The 22,679-nt window shown below is 44.0% G+C and overlaps 1 protein-coding gene across 6 annotated transcripts in view; it reads left to right on the forward strand.

Moving 5' to 3' along the window:
• bnc2 (basonuclin zinc finger protein 2) overlaps positions 1–21,589 on the forward strand; it is a 235,410-nt gene extending 213,821 nt beyond the window's left edge. For 5 of the 6 annotated variants that reach the window (XM_058386467.1, XM_058386466.1, XM_058386468.1 and 2 more), the window contains 2 exons: positions 9,561–11,779; positions 20,561–21,589. In XM_058386467.1, coding sequence (XP_058242450.1) covers positions 9,561–11,779; positions 20,561–21,161 — 2,820 coding nt within the window. In that variant the 3' untranslated portion in view covers positions 21,162–21,589. Of the gene's footprint in view, positions 1–9,560; positions 11,780–18,916; positions 18,985–20,560 lie in introns of all 6 variants that reach the window. The other variant, XM_058386471.1, reaches the window with a different exon arrangement.
• Positions 21,590–22,679: the final 1,090 nt, after the last annotated feature.

Here is a 22,679-nt window from a genome sequence, read left to right on the forward strand (position 1 = left end):
CACTTTACACACTTTACACACTTTACACACTGCACACACTTTACACACTTTACACACTGCACACACTTTACACACTGCACACACTTTACACACTGCACACACTGCACACACTTTACACACTGCACACACTGCACACACTGCACACACTTTACACACTGCACACACTGCACACACTTTACACACTTTACACACTTTACACACTTTACACACTGCACACACTGCACACACTTTACACACTGCACACACTGCACACACTTTACACACTGCACACACTGCACACACTGCACACACTTCTTTACGTGACGTTTTCTGCGCCGGAGACGAGAACTGGATTTCATTTTTCTGGCTGAACTTCTTTAGGATCTGTTTTTTGCGTTAGAATGTTGGTCCCGAGTGCCAGAACACAGGAGTGAACACGGCGTCCAGCGCTTCCTCAGTTCTCCTTCCAGCTGAGCAAATCCTCTAAATCCTCCAGAGATCGTTTTTCCCCTCCCACCTCTTCACTTCAACAGCGACGGAGGGAGTAATCGCTATTGTGTGAGATGGGGACACACATTATTCTAAATGATCACACACACACACACACACACACACACACACACACAAGAGGTCGCAGTGCAGCCAAGGAGCAAATTACCAGCACATGTTGATGCACCTTTGTAAAGCTGAGCCAAGCCGATGCAGAGGAGAGATGAGAAAATGATAAAAGATGGTGAAGGAGGTTCACACACACACACACACTCCCCCGACGCCTGCGAGGCTCACACACACCCTTCACACACCTCACACACCTCACATCTGTCTCACAGACCCGGTCCTGACCTCACACACATCCCCAAAACACTCACTCTTTAAACCAGCGCTGGAACAAAACATAGTCTGTTATATAACACAGACACATGACCTCCTCAGGTGTACAGTGGGTGGGGCTTATCTCAGGTAACACTTTCCCTAATCACATGGCTGGTGTTGCAGTTCCCGCCCACTTTTAATCTAAAATGTGGTTTCTGCTTTGATCAAAAAAGTTCAAAAGTTAGCATGATGCAGGACAGGTGTGAGGATGAAGTTCAGCTATGATGATGATGATTATGATGATGAAGAAGATGATGATGATGATGAATAAGACAATGATGATGAAGATGAATAGGAGTTGGTGTGAAGGTCATGTGGAGGTTTACTCAGCAGCACATGGTGAAGGTCTTTAACTTTTTTTCCTCCTTTCTTCTTTACTCTGCTGCTAAAATGAAAACAGCCTGGTCCATCCCGGCGCTGATATCCATCCCTCCTGCTTTCCCTTTCTTTCCCTCTCCAGGGATGATGGGGGGGATAGTCATTTATAGTCGTTTTTCATCCGCGAGGTCTGGACACACTCATCTTCCCGTCTCTCTTCACTCCAACATGACCTGCGAGTGCCGGAGCTTGAAAACACACTGCAACAGCGAAGAAAACTCTGTTATTTCAATTTAAACTGAAAAAAGAGGTAACGTTTGACTAGCGCTAGCGGTTAAAGCTGTTGAGTGAAGTTAATCTGGAGAGCGGCGTCCGCTAGATGTTAGCAAGGAAATCCAGGTAGTCTAGAGAATGAAATCTGACTTAGCAAGTGACAGCTAACTAATAAATACATTAGAGTCAGATCTAGAAAGTGAAATCTGATCTAAGGAGTGAATGCTAAGTTAAACGTAATCCACTGAGAGAAACTAAACTGAAAGCTAACCTAGCAAACGAAATCCAACACAGAGAATAAATAATGGATGTTAGTAGTGAGCTACTCTAGTTAGTGTCCTGATTAGCTATGCTAACTGCTGTAACGCTAAACAGTGATATCTTGTAGCAGAGGTGATGATAAATTTGACACATTCCTCACCACTTGTCTTCTCCCTCCTCTGATTGGCTAATCACAGTGCTCATTTGCATAAAGTGACTTGTTTGAGATTAGCGCTACCCCACTGGACGAGTGGGTTTTGAGTGACCTCGTGCTGTATTATGATGTTGTCAGCGTAGCTTTAGCAGTAGCAGTAGTTTCTACATCAGTGGGATTTATATCTGTTTAAAAAGACGGCTTTGGATCAAGGGCACAAAGTAGTGTGCACAAGAGGAGGGTTAATGGCATGCGCGGTCACCGGGCTGCGTTGTGTATAAAGGTCGTGTCTTTTTCTTTAGATGGACATCTGGTCTCTCGCCGGACCCTCAGATGGAGTCTCTGGTGAGACTCTTTCAGAAGTCATGGCTGCAGGCGCTGGGCTTTGGAAAAGGCCGGCCGCGTCCCTCCTAAATTATTCAGAGGTGGAAAACATAAAAAAAGAGAAGGGAGACTACAGAGGAAGTGGAGGGTTGAAGGCGGGCTCAGATCACAGGGGGCCTCCTGTTTAACCCGCCTTCATGTAGTGAATACACTCACACTGGGGTCTGTGTCGGGGTCCGGCGGGCAGGAAAGATCCGCGGATCAATACCGAGCCGAGCCGCGGGTCCGGGGGGACACGGGGGGAGGTGGGGGGGATAGGGGGATCAGAGCGAGCCACGGGTACACAACATCACACAATAACACACAATAACTAATTACACTATGCAATAACAACACTACACTTAAAAACACTACACAATAACACAATTACACACACATTCTCTTTATTGCACTAAGGTGTAACTTCGTAGTGTAGACTCCGATTTGTGAGCTACCTGACTCCACCCCCTCATGCATATTCATTAAAGCTACACTCGGATGTTATTTCTCTTGATTCTGTGTGTAAATCACGTCAGCGTGCCGCAGTAAGTACACATGAACCCCTCATAAACACACACGACAGTGTAAATAACCTTCACCATGATGTATATTTTCCCCTTAATGACTCGATCATAAGCGGCTAACCCCGCCAATGCTAATACGCCGTCACGCTAATTGCGTAATTGTCGTCTTTGTTCTTGCTGACACAAAGCTGGATCATCGCTCTCCTCCGCTGCAGCTCCCCTCGCCGATCGTTTACAAGCCCACGGTGCCATTACGGGGGCCGCAGAGAGATAAATACCCCCCGTCACTGGCTCCATTTCGGGGTGACACAGTGGCACACACACACACACACACACACACAGAGGAATAGATAGCATGAACGCTGACGACTTACAGCGGTGTAATTATTGGATAATTGTCATTAACCTCACAGACAGCGATTCAGAGACGTCCTGTACGGGACCGCGGTGACAAGCTAATCCGTCTTAGCGCCGGGGGACGCGTGGGGGGGCAGTAATGAGGTTTCTAAGGGAAACTGAGAGGCGGCAGTGAGGGGAGGGGGCAGGAGGGGGGGTTCATATAAAAAAGAAAAGCACATTAAGCTAATTGTGAGATGAGTTCCTCTAAACAAAGAGCTTCTAACGGCAGGTTCCACACTCACACTCAGGTCTGGAGCATGTGTTCTGAATAAAAGCAGGAGTTATGGAGCTGGACAGAGAGAGCAGGCTTTTATTTCTTCAGTTCAGTTCCTGAAGTTTTTTTATTCATCACCTCCAGGAGACGATTACAGTCTCATCTTCACCTTCACTCCTTTTTAATCTTTATCCAAAGTGATGTAAACTGAGATAGGAGACAGCTGAGGGCTTTAGGGATTATCTCATTTTATCTCCTCACATCATTTCATCTCTATCTTCTCATCTCTTACTTTATTTGATCTTCTTTCTTCTCATCTTATTGTATCTTCGCATTTTATCTCAACTTCTCTAATCGTATCTCATTGTACATCTCCTCAAATCTCTACATTCTCTCTTGTAAATTCTTCATAATCTTCTAACTGCATCTTATCTCATTTTCTAAACTCTTTTTCTCATTTTTATCTCTTTTTATAAACTCTTACCTTGTCTTATCTCATTTTATCTCCACACATCATTTCATCTCTCTTTATCTCTTATCTCACATTATCATCTTCCATCTTGTCTTATTGTATCTTCTCACTTCATCTCATCTTCTCTAATTGTGTCAGTATACATTTTCTAAATTCATCTTCTACCTGCATTTGATCTGATTTTATAAACTCTTACCTCATCTTATCTCGTTTATCATCTTATCACCTCACATCATCTTATCCTATTACCTCATTTTATCTCATTTTATTATCACCTCCTCACATCATCCTCCCATTTTATCTTAACATGTTATCTCAGTTTATATAGAATGCTGTCTTGTGTATATTGAATAGCATTAGCTCATTATAATTATATCATCATGTATATAATCTTATCTCATATCATCTCACATTATCTTGTGTGATATGATCATTAATTATCTCATCTCATTTCATTCATCTCACATCATCTAATTATCTCATTTATATAATCTTTTATTATCTCATTTTATTGTTACATTATATTTTCACCTCATCCTCACTCCTCAGCTGATCTTTGTTCCTGATTGGACAGAAGAGCATACCTACGTTTGCGTTCCCGAGATAGCTGCAGTTACGCTCGGACCTCAGCAGGACGAAGCGTTTGGATTGGTTTGAAGGAGCGTTCTTCTTCTCCGAGTGAAAGCGATCCGAGATGAACGCAGATATGAAATCATGAACACACTGTAAAGCGTGATAAAAGTTTTGGCACCGGTGTTGCCGTGTAGAAATCTAATATACGCTACGGGGTCGAGTTTGGTGTTTGGTTCTGTTCCAGATGAAACATTTGAAATGGAGGGAAGTCGCGATATTGAGAAGTTCCTCAGACGTAACCAAAAGCACATGATGTTTCTCCAGCGAGCCTAGAACTGCAGTCGGCCTTGATTGCGTGGTGCGTTTGCTCACGCGAGCTCGAGTTTCTGCAAGTCTCAGAGATCTGGAGAAGCGGATACGTGTGTGTGTGTGTGTGTGTGTGTGTGTGACCTGTGTCGTGACAGCTGGACGCCCTCAGAGCCTCACACCAGAATGTTGCAGCCAAAAAGCCGTCGCCGGTTCTCTGGGCTGAGGAAGGAACACGCGATAAGCTCCTAAGTGATGCTTGGCATGTCCAGTTTGTTTAAAAAGTACGCCACGGTCACCGGCTCTAACTGCAATGTAAATAACTCCGTATTAAAATAAGGACATTCCTTTCCTGTGTGTGGACGCGGCTTTCCGAGAAACAGCTCCGACTGTTTAACTCCATCACCCTCACCCTGAGGTGTTTACACAACTCCAACTGTCACTGCTACCTCACTCCAGCTCCTCTTTATCTCATTCTAAACAACCCTGATGGAAACACACCTCCACAAGCTCCACCTTCTCCACCTTCATCTCCACCGTCTCCTACACTTTCTCCTCCACCTTCCCCTCAAAATCTTCTCCAAATCTCCTCTAAAACACCTCCATCTTCTCCTCCACCTTCTTTTCCACCTTCTCCTCTATCTTCTCCTCCACCTTCTCCTCACCTTCTCCTCCACCTTTTTTCCACGTTCTCCGCTATCTTTTTCTCCACTTTCTCTTCCACCATCTACTCCACATCTCCTTCACCTTCTCCTCCACCTTCTTCTTAAAATCTTCTCCAAATCACCTCCGTGTTCTCCTCCACCTTCTCCTAAAATCTCCTCCACCTTCTCCATCACCTTTCATTCACCTTCTCCACAACTTACTCCCCCAAATCTCCTCCTTGATCTTCTCCACCTTTTCCTCCACATCTCCACCACCTTCTTCTCCAAATTTCTTATACTTTCTTCTCCACATTTTCCTCCACCTTCTCCTCAAAACTTCATCTATATATGCTCCCTCTTCTCCTCCAGGTCTCCTCCAATTTCTTCTCTACCATTTTCCTACAATCTCCTCCACCTTTTCCTCCATCTTTTTTTCACCTTCTCCTACACTTTCTCCTACACTATTCCTCCACCATCTCCTCCACCTTCTCCTCAAAATATTTTCCAAATCTCCTCCAAATCATCTCCATCTTCTCCTAAAATCTGCTTCACTTTTTCCTCCACCCTCTCCTCAATACCTCACCCATATCTCCTCCACCTTCTCCACCACCTTCTCTTTCAGAGAAATCTCTTTCACCTTTTCCTACAGTCTCCTCTACATTTTTCTCCGCCTTCTCCTTCAAATCTCCTCCACCTTCTTCTAAAATCTTTTTTTAAACTCAAATAAGATTCAAAATAATTTCATAGAAATTCAGCACAAAATTCAGTTCTTGTTTAAATAAAAAAAAAAAAACAAGCGGAAGAGAATATTCCACACATGCTAACGTGGCTAATCACGAGCTAGTAATGTAGCAAAGCAGCTAGCTTTCTTCTTTCATTTGAATCCTCTTTTTATTTATCTTCATTTTCTCAGCTTAAAATGACCTTCACGATGTTTATACATTTTTTAAATGTTTTTAATTACAGAATTAGCATTAAAAAAACTAGCTCTGTTAGCATGTTTTAAATGCTAGTTTTTAGACCATTTTACTGAAAGAAAAAAGAAAATCAGCGCTGAAGACACACCATTCCTCTGTCATGAGCCTCCTGCAGTTTTAACCCGGGACTGTGTGTGTGTGTGTGTGTGTGTGTGTGGGTGTGTGTGGGTGTGTGTGTGTGTGTGTTTAATCTTTTCGCTCGGTGCGTAATAGCAGGCCGAGTGCTGATAACAGCAGAGTCGCGGTGATGAACGAGTGTGTGATCTCTGATTAGGATCAGCCTGCTTAGAGCTGCTTTACAGCTGTGGACACACACACACACACACACACACACAGTAATGGCTCCTCACAGCCTATTTACACTGTAACACAAATACAGAGAATTAGCGCTAGTGCCGATGTTGTCATTCTTTATTGCAGCGTGTCCTTTTTTGGTGTGTGTGTGTGTGTGTGTGTGTGTGAGAGAGACAGAACACAAGGACCGTAACAGATAAATCATTAGAGATGAATTCTCATGTGTTTTTGAAAATGTTCTTATCTAAAAATTCACTTTTTAATTTTTTTTCCTCTTCTTTTGTTTCTTTATATTAAATGAAATGGAAATTTCAGAGCAGCTAGCGGCGAGCGCCGTATAGCATAATAGTGCGGAGGCTGAAATTTAAAGTCTTACCTCGGGGCTAAACTCGCTCTCGCACACAGAATGAAAGTGTGGAAAGTTTTTTTAATGTATATTTAACACACAAACACCCCTGCGACCGCCGAGCCTCGACGTGCCGTCTCCCAAGAATCCCTCTCTTCCTTTTTTTCTCTCTATTCCCTCTCCTCTCTTTTTTTCCTTCTGACTTCTCCATCTCTCTTTAAACATTTATTCCCAGCTCACCTTAAAGACCCCCTTTTTTTTTTTTTGGTTCTGTTGTTTTTTTTTTTACGGCTCTTAAACTCCTCGGTTGCCATTTATCATTTATAGATCCTAGCGGGAACGGCTAGACGGCTCTCGCGTCGTGTCTAATTGTCGTCAGGGCGAGCGTCGCTCCCTTGATGTCACCGTTCTCTGGGACTTTGGGAGTCTCTGAGGCCCTTAGCCGAGTAAACTGGATCATTTATGAGAACCCTCTCTCTCTCTCTATCTCTCTCTCTCGCTCCTTGTCTTTGTGCCTCTCGCACGCCCACTCGTAGCAGCACAGCGGGATCACAGTAGCACACTTATTGCATCGTAGCTTTTATGGCCGTTTCAATGCACCAGGAGTTTAAAACACTTCCAGTAGAGGCCAGAAGTCTGAGTCCCAGAAAACCAGGGTTTATTTCATCACTCTGGTGTGTGTGTGTGTGTGTGTTTTTCATTTCTTCTTGGAAATATATATACGGCGTGACGATTCTATTAGTGAAAGCTAACAAATTCAAATAAATAAATAAATAAAAATAATAATAAATTTATATATAAACTCAGAGCTTTAGTGAATAAAAAATGCACTGTTTGCCGTTCCAGGTCCTCCGGAGATCCTGTACGGATTTTAAATGCCATGTTGTGGCATTCAGGGCACCATAAAGGGCGAATTTTTTTTTTTAAATAAATAAATAAATACGTAAATACATAAACGGTTGTATTATTTTTTTTTTGTGCATCTCATCGCAGTTCCACTCCTGACCGCAAATCTAGAGATTCCATGCTGCCAAGATTCTTTTCCCAGAGTCCCTTGCCATGTCTCAGCGTCTGACAGTGGCCAAGTGTGCAAAACTCGAACCGTTTTATTTTTCAGCGGTTAATAACACCACCTCCTAAAACGCTGGCCAAGGACAGAGAGAAAAAAAAGAGAGCGAGAGAGAGAGAGAGAGAGAGAGAAGAGAAAGCTCCCTGGAAGTGGTGCTTATTCCTCCTCCTGGAGCAATAACGCTTTCTCAACATGGAAACTTCTTTCCCACGCTTCTAGTGCCGTGAAAGAAAATCCGAGGCCTGTTTGGGATCTGTCCACGATTTTTTTTTCTTTACAGTACATCGCTGCTCGCCTCGTTGACCCCCCCCCGACCCCCCTTCCCCCCCCACCCCAGCACCCCCCCCCCCCCCCCCCCGCAGAAGCCAAAACGCTATCACTGTATATTTTTTTTCCAGTTGACACCAAAGTATTCCCTTCATTAATATTTAATCTGACGCAAGACGCGCGTCCTTTAAACTCCATTAACATAAAGCCGGGTAAATACTCATCCTCAAACCTCGCTAATGAATGTAATGCAAGATCGCTGTCACCTCCAAGGCTTCTTCAAAGACATGCTTAAATAAACATGAGATTCCTTATTTTTATGTTCAACATCGCTTACTCTGAGACAAGATGTTTTTTTTATTTCATTTTTTTTCACCGGTTCGGCCCACCTTTCCAAAATAGGAGACATGATTTAAATTATAAAACAGGAAATAAGTGAAAATGAAGTGAAAATATTTCAGCGCTGGTGTCATTAAAGGGTTTTTTTTTTATAACTGTCACCTGACAGAATGTGTGTGTGTGTGTGTTTGAGTGTGTGTGTTTGGGGGGGGGGGTCTAAAAAGAAAATGAAAATAAAATAAGCAAAAAATATTTTATGCAAAATAATGCACCAAGTGAAGTGGAATAAAAAAAATAATAATAAAACAATGACACTGATGCAGTCGTTTTGTTTTTTTTTCTTTCACAGGATGTCAAAAATGAATATTTTTAAAATGACCAATATCTCAACGTCACATTAAATTCATTTGGACCGTTTATAGAGCTGCTATAGGTCTGTTTGGCCTCAGCGCTCGTAACACCGCCGGCATCTTCGCTGCTCAGCACCGAGCGGCTCGGACAGTGGCTCTGGACTTTACAACAAAGACAAAAGGAACTATTTTAATTTTTTCACATTTGTGTTTCATCTCTCAGATTTTAAAAAGGACTGAATGTCATGTAGAAGACATACCGTATTTTTTTCCTTAAAATATAATTTCACAGATTTTAGCATGGTTTTGCTAAAAGTGTTTACATTTTAAACAGGTTAACGTCTACATTTGGCCGGTTGATTAAATGTGCGGGAGAGGAACTGCTGCGGAGATTCGGAGTAAACCCCCCATTATCGGTCTTTGCAGTTGCTCCAGGGGAATTTCTTCTCGCTAACAAATATTCGACCCTTTTCCTCCTCCTCAGACTGCCGTTATTATGCAGAATCAATAATTTTTTTGTGTGTTTGTCTTTTTTCCCTCTCTCTTTCTTTGATATGGCCTCTAGGATGCTGCAGGCAAGGTGCTGGACCGCTGGACCATCATGTCCCGTGAAGAGGAGATCATTACCCTGCAGCAGTTTCTGCGCTTTGGAGAGACCAAATCCATCGTGGAGCTCATGGCGATTCAGGAGAAGGAAGGCCAAGCGGTCACGGTGCCCTCTTCAAAGGCCGACTCCGGCATCCGGACTTTTATTGAAAGCAACAACCGCACTCGCAGTCCTGGCCTCCTTACACACTTGGAGAACAGTAGCCCTTCTAGTATCCATCATTTTGAAAATATCTCCAACAGTTTGGCTTTCCTGCTGCCCTTCCAATACATCAATCCTGTCTCGGCTCCCATGTTGGGGCTGCCTCCTAACGGGCTAAACTTAGACCAAGCGGCTCTGAGGCTCCGAGAGCCGAACCTTTCCAATCAGAGTGAACCGGTCGAGAGCAGTGAGTCAGAAGTGTCTCTGTCGCCTTTCCGAAACAGCCAGAGTCCAACCCGAGGTGCCATAGGGACCATTTCCAATTCCATTGAGCCCAAGACGGAACCTAATGGATCATCACCTATCACAACAACCCCATCTGCACAGCAAGTCCAACAACAGCAAACACAGCAGCAGCAGCAACAGCAGCAGCAGATCCAACAACAGCAGCAGCCCCAGAACAATGCTGTAAATGACCACCACTTTGTGAAAATCGAGCAGTCAAAGAACCTTCACTCTTCCTTCTCTTCCAAGATGCAGCGCATGCGTCGCATGGCTACTCCGTCACGCAAGGGTCGCGTCTGCTGCAATGCCTGTGGCAAGACTTTCTACGACAAGGGCACTCTGAAGATCCACTATAATGCTGTACACCTGAAGATCAAGCATCGCTGCACGATTGAGGGATGCAACATGGTCTTCAGCTCCCTGCGTAGCCGCAATCGCCACAGCGCCAATCCCAACCCTCGCCTCCACATGCCTATGCTGAGAAACAACCGAGATAAGGACCTCATTCGCTCCACTTCTGGATCAGCCACCCCGGTCATCTCCAGTACCAAGAGTGTATTTACTCTAACGAGTCCCGGACGGCCTCCACTAGGCTTTGCAACTCCTCCTCTCGATCCAATGATGCAGTCCCCCCTTCAGAGTCCTCTGGTCTTCCCGTCCTTGAAGTCTGTGCAGCCAGTACAACCCATACCACCTTTCTACCGCAACTTGCTTTCTCCTGCTGACATTGTGAGCCCTCCGGTGTCCCTTCCCACCAGTCCGATTTTACCCACTACCACTAACAGCACCTCCATCATGGACCAACAGCAGCAGATCTTAGCTGCCAGCTCCAACAATAGCCACATGTCTGAGACGGGAACTTTGTCTCACCATCTTTCCACCACCTCAAGTGCTCCAGAGCCCATTAACATCGACCCTATGCCCAAGAAGAAACCTCGCAAGTCCAGCATGCCTGTCAAGATCGAGAAAGACCGAGAGGTACCGGAGGATTATGATGACAAAGACGACGACAATGATGATGACAGTTGCCATCATCGTCACCCTGCCTCTCACCTCCACAATAATATCAATGGAAACTGCAACAACAACAACAATAGCAGCAGCGGGCATCAGTCGCCCTCCCAGGATGAGATGACGGAAGGCACCAGTGAGCTGCGCTGCATGGACAGTTTCACCTCCGAGGACCAGGACCATGAGCGTGACTTTGAGAATGAGTCAGAGACTTCTGAGTCCAAGATGTTCTACCGCGATGAGCCAATGGATGCTGAAGAGCATCACCACACCTCCAGGAGAAATATGGACAGAGAAAAGGATGACAGAGACGAAGATGGACATCTCCATAAAGAGATGGAAGAAAAGAGATGCATCTCACCGTCCCCACATCAACCAGTCATCAAAGTCAAAGAAGAGCTCAATGATCCTACCTACGACATGTTCTGCATGGGGCAGTACAACCTGTACAACGGCGGAATGGCCGCCGCAGCTGCCGCCGCCGCCAGTATGGCCGCCTTGCACGAGAGCTTCATCTCCTCCATGGGTTATGAATCGAGTTCCCCGAAATTTCACTCCCAGTCTCCAGAGGGCGATCTCTGCTCCAGCCCTGACCCTAAAATCTGCTATGTCTGCAAGAAGAGCTTCAAGAGCTCCTACAGTGTCAAACTGCACTACAAAAACGTGCACCTAAAAGAGATGCACGTCTGCACGGTGGCCGGATGCAACGCTGCTTTCCCTTCCCGACGAAGCCGAGACAGGTGAGATGTTTCATGTACTCCTACCTCAGACTGCATACTTAACAATTCACAAGGCTCAAACTAATCTGTTAGTTGCTGTCCAATTCCTGCTGCTAATGACTTGCTTATTATTTACGTAATTAAATCTGTAGGCGCTCACACTTACCTCACATAGCTTACAGGTAAGTTAGTCCCATCATGCTCTATTTTCTCATTAGATAAAAGTTAATTGCTCCACATGAAGATCTTCATCTCCGACTCACAGGGGGTGGGAGAATAATTATTATCCCGCTAATGACGTGGTAACTGCTACTCCGTGTGCTATGCCTTGCCTGTCTTGCTAACATGCAGAATTACCAGTCAGTGGTGTCAGTTCACGCTTATTTAATTTAATACACTGAGAGGTCGGGTTACTTCAGACTGCTCACCTGTCACGCTGGTAAGCTCGCATTTATTAGCAGAGGCTGCGACCTGTCAAACCGCCGCATTCATTAACACATTTCCTGCAAGTCGGCAACACGTTCTTTGCAGCGCAGACCTCAGAATATACCTGCGCTAACGGGCAGGTGGAGGTGTTGATGTCCAAGGTCAGGCACGGAGAATTTGGAAGCGTTTTTTTCCTGTCTTAAAATTTAAAAAAATATATATAGCTATGAAATACTAATGTGTAACTTTTAAGGTGCTAACGTCAAGCGTTGATCAAGAGTTTAGATATTTATCATAGAGGAGGTGAAATTTAGTCTGTAGATAACAAGCACCTGGTTTCTTGTGGTACTGTTAGCGTTTATAGCTTTAATTAGAAGTTCTAGAATAAAAATATATTTAGTAAGCTCTAGCATTCCGCGTGGGACTAGATCATTTAGTGCTTTATATATATATATATATATATATATATATATATATATATATATATATATATATATATATATCTATATAAAAAAAAAAAAAGAGGGACAAATGACAGTGTTAGTGAGAACATCAAGGGCTCATATTTTTAATTAGAGGAACCCCAGTCTATAAGAACCCAGGGTTCTAATATATAAAAAATATAAAATTTTATATTTATCCAGCTTAAGTGCTTTAAATAGTGAGCCAAAACGATCTGGTACCGTTTATCGCGACACTGCCGAGGGCGTAGATGAAGTAGAGGTTCTAACGTGTAGAACCTTCATCAGTACCTGGATGTAGAAGACCTGCAGAACCTGCTGCACTTTTCTTTTCTTTTTTTTTAAATCGATGTAATTTCCTGGCTTTTAAAAATTCACACTCGATCTTCAGAGTGCAGAAGTTCACTACGGAAATAGACGGAGGTTAATTAGACACGTCCGAATTAGGAATGAAAAAAAAATAAGAGCAGCACCGCAAAGAGCCGAGACTTTCGCTTCTTCCTGAAGCACTTTAGGGAAAATTGTTTAAACGTCGCTCGCTCCCGCCCCTCCCCCGCTCCGCTCGCCAAAGAATAAACGCTTTCTTTTCCTCAGCTAAAAGAACCGTGCACGTGTGTGTGTGTCTATGTGTGTGTGTGTGTGTGTGTGTGTGTTAAGCAGCCTAGAAAAACTCAGAGGGAAGAAAAGCAACTGGAGAGAGAGGGAGAGAGAGAGAGAGAGAGAGAGACGAGGACGTGCCTCTTTTTCTCGCTTTCTCGGGTGACAAGTGACGGTTTTATTTAGATAATAAAGATCGAGAGGTTGTTTGTGCGCGAGTGTGCGCGAGAGTGTGTTGAGCGTGTCCTCCCCCGCTTTACTGTAATTTGCAAACAAGAGACTCTCCGAGGTGCTCAGTTGTTCTATCCGCCTCCCTCCCTCTCTATCTCCCGCTCTCCCTCGCTCCATCCATCTCTCCGACGCAATCTTTTATTAAGTTCCTGAGTGCGGTGGCATCTGTTCCCAGCGCTGTTCGCTCATTAGTACACTGTAAACAGTGCCGACGACTCCGGAACAGACGAGACGCAGACGGAGGGATGAACCAGAGCTTATTGTACTGCAGATGTGTGTGTGTGTGTGTGTGTGTGTGTGTGTGTGTGAGAGAGAGACAGGCTTCCGAAACGTGCTGCTGTCGACAAGGCCGATGGGACCCGCCGCCCCGAGGCAGAGCAGACCTGACGTCTCGTTCGCAAAAATGAAGAGGCGCTCAAATAGGGCACACACTCACACACCTCTACACACACACACACACACACACACAATGACAGATGCACTGAAACCCAGTAAGCACTAGATCATCTGCATACAAATGTGTGAAGGATAACTGACACTTCTACACATTGCTATCAGCGTCAGCTAACTTTCCTGCAGGGAGAAAAAAAATTAGCAAAGCCAGAGCACTTTAAACGATAACGATTAGCCATTAGACGTAAACACTAGCACAGATTAGCCGAGGGCCTGTTAGCAAAGATGCTGGTAATGTAACCTAGCTTTAAACCTTATAGCTTTAAATCCGAATCATCTTGAAATCTCTCCGAAACTTCAGCTAATGAGTTTATTCCTTTTAGTTTTAATACTTTTTTAATCCCGTAGTTTCGCCCGTTTAAAGAGATTATTAGCAAGGAATATTAAGCTAATTCTATAATAATAAAGCATTAAATTAAAAAAAAAAAAAAAAAAAAGGAGGAATAATAATTTCCAGGCTTGATTTTTTTTGCCGGATTTTTGGATGACCTCCATCTGCCTTTAAATTCTATCAATAAAACGACGTATTTTGCGCGATGCAATGTTTCTTTGCTGCTGGAAACACTTACGTGGTGCAGAAACGCATTAGCGTAAACACAGAGGGGATTTTCCTGCCAGCAGCCCGAGGAGGCGGAAAAGGGGAGCTACTGTGATCACGAGAACCTACACCAGAACTCATTAACTTATTCAACAACCAGCGACCGGGCACACACACACACACACACACACACACACACACGTCCATCACGTCGCATCGCATTAGAGCTCAAAGGTGTATAGAATGTCAGGCTGTAAGGACACATTCACTGGTCAGTCCTCCTCTCCTTCTCTTCACCTCTTGGCCAGTCGTAGTGGAGGTGCGTGTGACGGTTCAGCTCCTGCAGCACCGGCCTGTAAAATCCCCCTGAACGTTTTAGCATATGGTCAGGAGAAAACAGGGCAGGAAAGGACACTCGCATGCTGTGTGTGTGTGTGTGTGTGTGTGTGTTTTCCCTGGATGTGACCGTGCCGCCCTAAAAGCACACACTATTGTTTCCATATTTTTTGGCTGCTGGATTCTCCGTGGCATCTGGGAGGCATTATAAAGCTGCTGTTCCTGAGGACTGAGAGGTATTAAAGCAGCAGAGAGGTATCCAGAGGAATCTGACGGTTTACGTGGCCAACACACACACACACACACACACACACACTAAACAATTCAGGCTGCCGTACAATTCTCTAAAGGTGCTTTTCACATATAACTCATGACTATTACACAGAACTTATAACTTACTCTAATGTAATATATTACAGCGTTTATAACACGTGTAATAACTATAAATATTCCACATCTCCTTTACTTATAGACTTCATACCTCACATAGAAACCTAGTTAAAGAAAGCATTTCAGTTCAATAAACATCATGCTGCTTTTCAATTTTACTCTATGATAATAATAATAATAATAATAATAATAATAATAATAATAATATATCTCTTAAAAAATAATAAATTGTTTGTTCTGTAAAATCCTTTAAATCCATCAGGGACACGATCCTCACACGGTCAAACTTCCAGAATCGTTCAAAAGCACTGCACAGAAATCTCTCTCTTTATTATTACATTTATTTTATTGATTGATTTTTTTCAATTTATTTATTTATTGATTGATTGCTTATTTATAAATCTCTCACACATAAACACTCACTGTGTTTATTAACACCAGCTTCAAACACCTTCCTAAAACAATAGGAATATCATCCATATGTTTATCTTATTAATAAACAGATAAATAAATAATAATAAAAAAGATTCTGTATTTTCCAACAGAAATAAATTTATACAGCAAACCTCTAAACAACAACACACACTACACTCACATCAGTGTGTGGCATTTATTATAACAAATCATTTTACAGTTAAAATAACTAAACATGCAGCACACATCGGAATTCTGTTCATTTAAGATCAATAAATAAATAAATTGAAGCATTTTAAAATGTAAAGTTTAAAATAAATAAATAAACAAATAAATTGAAGCACTGTAGTTGAAAATTTCAAGTTTGAAATAAATAAAAAATAAATAAATACATATATAAATTGAAGCATTTGTTGTTGAAAATTTAGTTGAAATTTAAAATAAATAAATAAATGAAAAAAGGAATAAAAAAATTGCACACACAGACAATTGTACACAATAATGTGTGTGTGTGTGTGTGTGTGTGTGTGTGTGTGTGTGTTTAAATAGATCCACACATCAGCCCAAAGCAGACCACACACACACACACCTGTACACGTCACACACACGCAGGGAATTAGCATCAGATTTAAAAAAAATAGATTTATCTTCTGTTTTCTAAGATCTATTACACACACACACACACACACTGGAATAAAATCTTTACATTTTTATTCGATTTACTAAATTACATTTATTACTTTATTTATTTACTTATTTCTCTGAGAGGACAGAACCCGTCCGCGTGCACGCGCTGGCGTTTTAATTAGCACAGGATTCACACTGTAAAGACGAAACTGTAAATTCAGTGCTGTGACGTCAGAAGTGCGTCATGCACGTTTATTATATTATTTTACATATTGTATTATTATTATTATTATTATTATTATTATTATTATTATTATTATTATTGTTATTATTATAAAGCAGGTTATTTTCGTGAGTGATCACGTGATTTACTCAACTGAAAAGTCTGCGCTGTGTTCCCGTCTTGCACGTGCGCGCGCGTGTGTGTGAGTGTAAAACATATAGGCTAGGCAATGAAATGTAATGTAGTGTAATGCAACACCGCAGTGTGAGCGCGAGCTCTCAGTGCGACACGTTTTATTGTTTTTTTCCCCCTGTAAATCTCCCCAGGGTCCGGTGCGCGCGCGCGCTTGTGTGTGAAAGGCTTGCATATTTACAGTGTGTATAGGGTTGAGGCTCTGCAGCGCGCGCCAGCAATCACGGCTCTTATTATGCTCGTTAATCACGTTTTACTCCAAAACAAAAACACACGGACTTTAATTGTGTGTGCGTGCGTGTGTGTGTGTGCGCGGGGGCGCTGGTGTGGCAGTGCCACTTATTTATTTGTGCTCTCGCGCGTTTTTGCTGTCACCGCTCCGGTGACCCTGAAGATCCCTGTTGTGTGTGTGCGTGTGTGCGCGCCCGCGCGCGCGCTATAATGTTCAGTCCCGCAGTCTCGTGCGAGTGCGCGAAAGAGTGAAGGTTAATTATATTTCTGAGATCCTCCTCTTTCATTTAAAGCCTCTGGCGATGAACAGGGAGAGAGCAGCTGCGCTACACACACACACACACACACACAAACCGGGGCAACACACCCTTCAACAACAAATACACACACACACACAGAAACGCGCGTGCCTCTGTGCTAGTTATATCATTAGAGCTATAACACTGTATATTATGGCGTAAATGTACGTGATGACGTCACAGTATTTGTTTTATGTTTGTTAATAGTAATAATAATAATAATAATAATAATAATAATAATAATAATAATCCTAGTGTAACACTACACTCCTGCAGCCTGTGTAGAATTAAACTGAATTAGAATTCTGCATTCTGGATCACACACAATGAAAACAAGCAGGTCAAAGGTCAGGCATCAGATCATAATTAACTAATAATCAGCAGTGCAGAACAGCGTACACTCATACACACATCTGAAGAAACTTCCAGAATTTTTTGTCATCACTTTGACGCCGTAAACCTCCGTGATTCCAGTTTAGCAGGAGCGAGGGCGGGGCTGAGCAGAGCGAGGGTGGAGAAGAGCAGAGCGAAAGGTGGGGCAGAGCAGATTGAGGGTGGGGCAGAGTCTATTAAGATCAGACATATTGCTGTGAAACTGAGTGTTTTTTCTAGCCATGTGATTCCTAGGCTAATCCGCACTCCACTAATCCATGTGACGCTCCGTCACGTTGCCGTGGAAACCGGGTGTTTATCCCAGAAGAAGGTGATTAATGATGCACGCCTTCATCAGACCACCAACTATACTAATGCGCCCAAGATAAAACTTATACAAAGACAATAACACTAATCATCTTTATCTTCATCATCATCATCATCCTCGTCCTCGTCCTTTTGTATAGCGAGTGTTGTAGCGAGTGAGGGACCAGCAGCAGGCCGTCACTGGATAAAGATGATTAACGTTTTCCGGGACGAGACACATTAAGTGACGCACTCCTCCTCTCACTCCTCCTCTCACTCCATTCCTCCTCTCCTCCTCTCCTCCTTTCCCAGCTCGGAAATGTCCTCTCTGGAGACACCGCCTCCATATTTCGGGCCGAGATGAGTCTGTCAATTTGGTTTGGCTGCCACATTAGAGGCCGGGAGAGAGGGAGAGAGTGAGTGAGGTGGATGAGTTTGAGAGATGGAGGGGAGGAGATGCTCGTAGCCTGGAACACAGTTGTAGTGGAAATGAGGCAGAAAGACTAACGCTGATGAAGGAAAAAGAAACTTTGGAAATTCTCTCTCACACACACACACACACACACGGGTTTCCTTTTAATTAGCGATGAAATAAAAAGATGACTGTTTTTTGTTAATCTGTAATGTGTGTGTGTGTGCGTGTGTGTGCGTGTGTGTGCACGTGTGTGTGCGTGTGTGTGTGCTCATCAAATGCTAGCCACTGCAGGAGAGCTTATGAGCAGTGTGAGGGTGTGGTTATGCTAATATGAGAGACATGAGAGATATGCTAATGAGGGCCCCGCCCACTAGAGCACCATCGACAGCATTGGGTTTGAACAGAAATTCATGAACTGATGATTTTTAGAGTTACACTGTTAGACATTTTCAAGGAAAACATTCTGTTTTTCCCCCTCTAGGTTTTCTGTGTAACACACACACACACACACACACACACACACACACACTGAGTAGCGTGCTCAGGGCCGTGCTGAATGCTGACGATGCTCTGGTGGCCCCGGGCCCTCGTTGGCCCTGTTCCAGCAGAAAGGGTCCCTGTGTTGAATGTCTTTCTGCTTCTTGCAGGAGAATGTCGGATAGGGAGGTAAATAATTAAAGGGACCCTTTTTGACGCATCACCCACGGCACTGCTGGTAAGCTCTTCCTCCACACTGCCAACCCTCCATTATCAGCCTCTCAGTCACGCCTTCACCCGCGCAGCACCGCAGCACCGCAGCACCATCTCAGAACCCTAATGCATGGAACCCGATCAGTTTCGACCCCCAAACCCTCCGATTCAGCTCCTCCCTCTTTCACCTCCTGCACCTCCTTTACCCCCTTTACCTCCCAGAGATTACAACTGACTGCACATGCTAACAATTTACCCTCTCCATCTATCTCTCTCTCTCTCTCTCTCTCTGTCTTTCTCTCTCTCTATCTCTTTGTCTGTCTGTCTCTCTCTCTATATATATATCTCACTGTGTCACTGTCTTCCTCTTCTGTCTGTCTATTTGTCTTTCTTTCTGTCTCTCTTTCTTTTTCTCTCTCTGTCTGTCTCTCTCTACTTCTTTGTGTCTCTCTCTATCTTTGTCTGTCACTTTTGCTCTTACTTTTCTTTCTTCTCTCTCTCTCTCTCTCTCTCTCTCTCTCTCTCTCTCTCTCTCTCTCTCTCTCTTTCTTTCTGTCTATCTATCATTCTCTCTGTCTCTCTGTCTCTATCTTCTGTCTGTTTCTCTCTCTCTCCCTCTCTCTCACTTTCTCTGTCTACTTCTTTGTATCTCTCTCTATTTTTGTGTCACTGTTTTGCTCTTACTTTTCTTTGTTCTCTCTCTCTCTCTCTCTCTCTCTCTCTCTCTCTCTCTCTCTCTCTCAGTGAGACACATTGATTGTCCTTGTGCTCGGTGCTGTTTTTTGGCTCTAAGTGGATTTGAGACACTGCCCCGAGTGATCAGACATGGCTCCTGACTCGATTTGACTTGATGGCGCTGCGTGTCATGTGATCTTCCATCACCAGGGAGAAAAAGGCCATTTTTATTAAAGCGAGCGCTAACACGAAACGCTGCGTCTCGATTAGGCCACCTCCAGGCACTGGAGTTGATGTGCTAATGCTGTCCGAGTCGGCGCTAATACGCTATCCGGTTCCTCTCGATTATCGAATTACGGCGCCTCAAATCAATTGATAAACTCCCATTCAATGTGCTGGAGTATTTAATCGAGTCAAGAGTCAATTGGATTTGAGCAGACGCGCTGACAGCGGCTAAACACGTTAGCGAGTCGCTCTCTGAGCTAGCGCCACTGCACTCAGCTCTCTGCTTAACCGCTTTAGCCTGCCTCAGTTTCCTCTGGCAGCGTAAGGACACCTGATCCTCTGCAGTGCAGCGAGGCCAGGGTTAGCAGACGATTAGCATCAGCACCCATGTCCTGTGGAATGGCTGTGAGGTTAGCGGCTAATTAATCACCGCTAGAAACGAGCCAGAGGAAGGATGGACACGTTAGTGACACACATCTGCTTAATAAATTGTTAGTGGTGTTAGCATTAGCAGTAGCTAGGTTCAGCATGGCGTTATCCCCCCATCCCCCCCTTTTCTTTATTTATCTTTATAATCTGTTATAATGTTTTTTTTGTGATTTATTAGCGCTGCGCCATCATCACAGTAGTACATAAATCTGTGTGAAAGTGGGCGTTGTTCAGTTTTGTTGACGTTGTTTGTTTGTTTGTTTGTTCCGTAGGCACAGCTCCAACATCAACCTCCACCGCAAACTTCTGACCAAAGAACTGGACGACTTCGTCCTCGACCCCCAGCTCATGCCGCTGCCCCGGGACATGCGTGCCGAGCTAGCGGCCAAAATCTACTCCGGACACCGACACGAGGACCCCGTGTCCCCCCTAGGCAACGGTTACCGTGGCGATGGCGATTACGCAGCGCTAGACCTGAGCACGGCGTCGAGCGTCCACTCCAGCGGCAGCGTCCAGTCCTCGCGCGACTCGGACGAGGCCAGCGACGAGGGCGTGCTCCTGGACGAGCTGGACATTAGTGAGGGAGAGGAAGCGGGGCCCGGGTTAGGTGAAGGGGCGGGGCTGGTGACTTCCGACCCCGCCTCCTCGCCGTCGGCGGCCGTTAACGGCGGCATCCTGTGTGGCATCTGCCACAAAATGTACAGCAACAAAGGGACACTGCGAGTGCACTACAAAACCGTCCACCTGCGAGAGATGCACAAGTGCAAAGTGCCCGGGTGCAACATGATGTTCTCGTCCGTCCGCAGCCGGAACCGACACAGTCAGAACCCCAACCTGCACAAAAACACACCCTTCATCTCCATGGTCGACTAGCCCCGCTTCTCCTTCCTCAGAGACACGCCCACTTCCCCACACACTCCGCCCACATCCCTGCATTTCGGTGTCCGAACGCGTCGCGGGTCCCGTCATGTGACGATCGGATGATACTCTCGCGTCCCGTCACGTCACGCCTCCCTTTCTGACTTTTTGTTTTTTTTCTTTCTTCTTTGGGAGAACTCGGACGGAACGTTTCCTCTCTCTCTCCGTTCGCTCGATTCCGAAACGGCCGCTCCGATCCTTTTCTCTTGTGTTTTCCGACTCCATCGAAGTTCCTCAGACTCTGTATGTGTGACTGTTGCCTGCAGAAATGGTATAACTGAAAAAAAAGAAAAAAAAAGAAGAAGAATAATACAAGAAAAAAACGTCTCCTTGTTGTATTTGTGTAACGATAGCTTTACGAAGAAAAAAAAAAGAATCCCGTACATACCTAAAGCATGAACGCTTTCCATCTGTAAATAACGTCCTGAGAGGCTTTTTGGTGTAAAACAATTGTATTGATGGTCGCTTGCTCTTTTTAATTTTTTTTTTTTGCTCTTTATTTTGTTTTTTGTTTTTTTCCTTTGTTACAGTTCACTCTTTCAGCTGAAAGTGTAGGTGACAAGAGGTAGCATTTTACTAGCTTGATTCATTTATATTAACGTCAAATAAAATAAAAAAGGAAAAAAAATTTACCCGAGAACAAAAAAATAATAATAATATTGTGACTCGTTTTTATCGACTTGTGAGATTTTTGCCGACGGAGCTGCATGCTTTCAGGCTCCTGATCGACTCCTTTCACTTTTTTTTCTTCTTCTTTTCCTTCATTTACAAAAAAAAAAAAAAAGACGTTTGGGTTTTTTGCACTTTGCATCTATAGCGAGCGGGATGTGTGATGATATTATTCCGGAGAGAGAGTCGCTCGGCAGAGTCGCGCCGGAGGAAAAAGAAAATAAAACTTTGTGTTTTACAGAAATTTCCCACTTTTGCACTTGTGTTGAGTTTAAAAGCAGAAAACTGAGAGTTGTGTGTGGACTCTGAGAGCCGGAGCATGAGGACGAACCCCCCGTCACGTGTTTAAACACGTTTCCTTCAGATCCGGACGCAGTATTAGGTCAAGTGACTGTAGCGAGAGTTAGCGCTCAGTTTAAACCCTGCATGTGATATCATCATCATCATCATCATCATCATCGACATCACACACAAAACTACGACACGTTCAGGAGCGTCCACATGAACCTCACAGCTCCTCCCACTTCACCTTGATTCTTCCGCTCAGGACGACTCCCACTCTGTTACAGGATAAACGTCACGTTAGCGCCATTAAAATTTCACGAAATACGTAAATGTAACATCTTCACACGTCGTTCACGCTGACCGAGATTTTTTTTGTCAAATTCGCCTCGACTTCGTAAATATACAAAAGCAAAAAGTTTGCTATGAAAATACGCTCAAAATGAACAGATCAGATGTGGTCTAAACTCCGCCCATCTCCTGTAACAAGGTCATCGATCAGTCTAATCAGGAGGTGAATGA

The sequence above is a fragment of the Hemibagrus wyckioides genome, linkage group LG03 (genome assembly GCF_019097595.1).
Source record: "Hemibagrus wyckioides isolate EC202008001 linkage group LG03, SWU_Hwy_1.0, whole genome shotgun sequence".
Taxonomy (NCBI): domain Eukaryota; kingdom Metazoa; phylum Chordata; class Actinopteri; order Siluriformes; family Bagridae; genus Hemibagrus; species Hemibagrus wyckioides.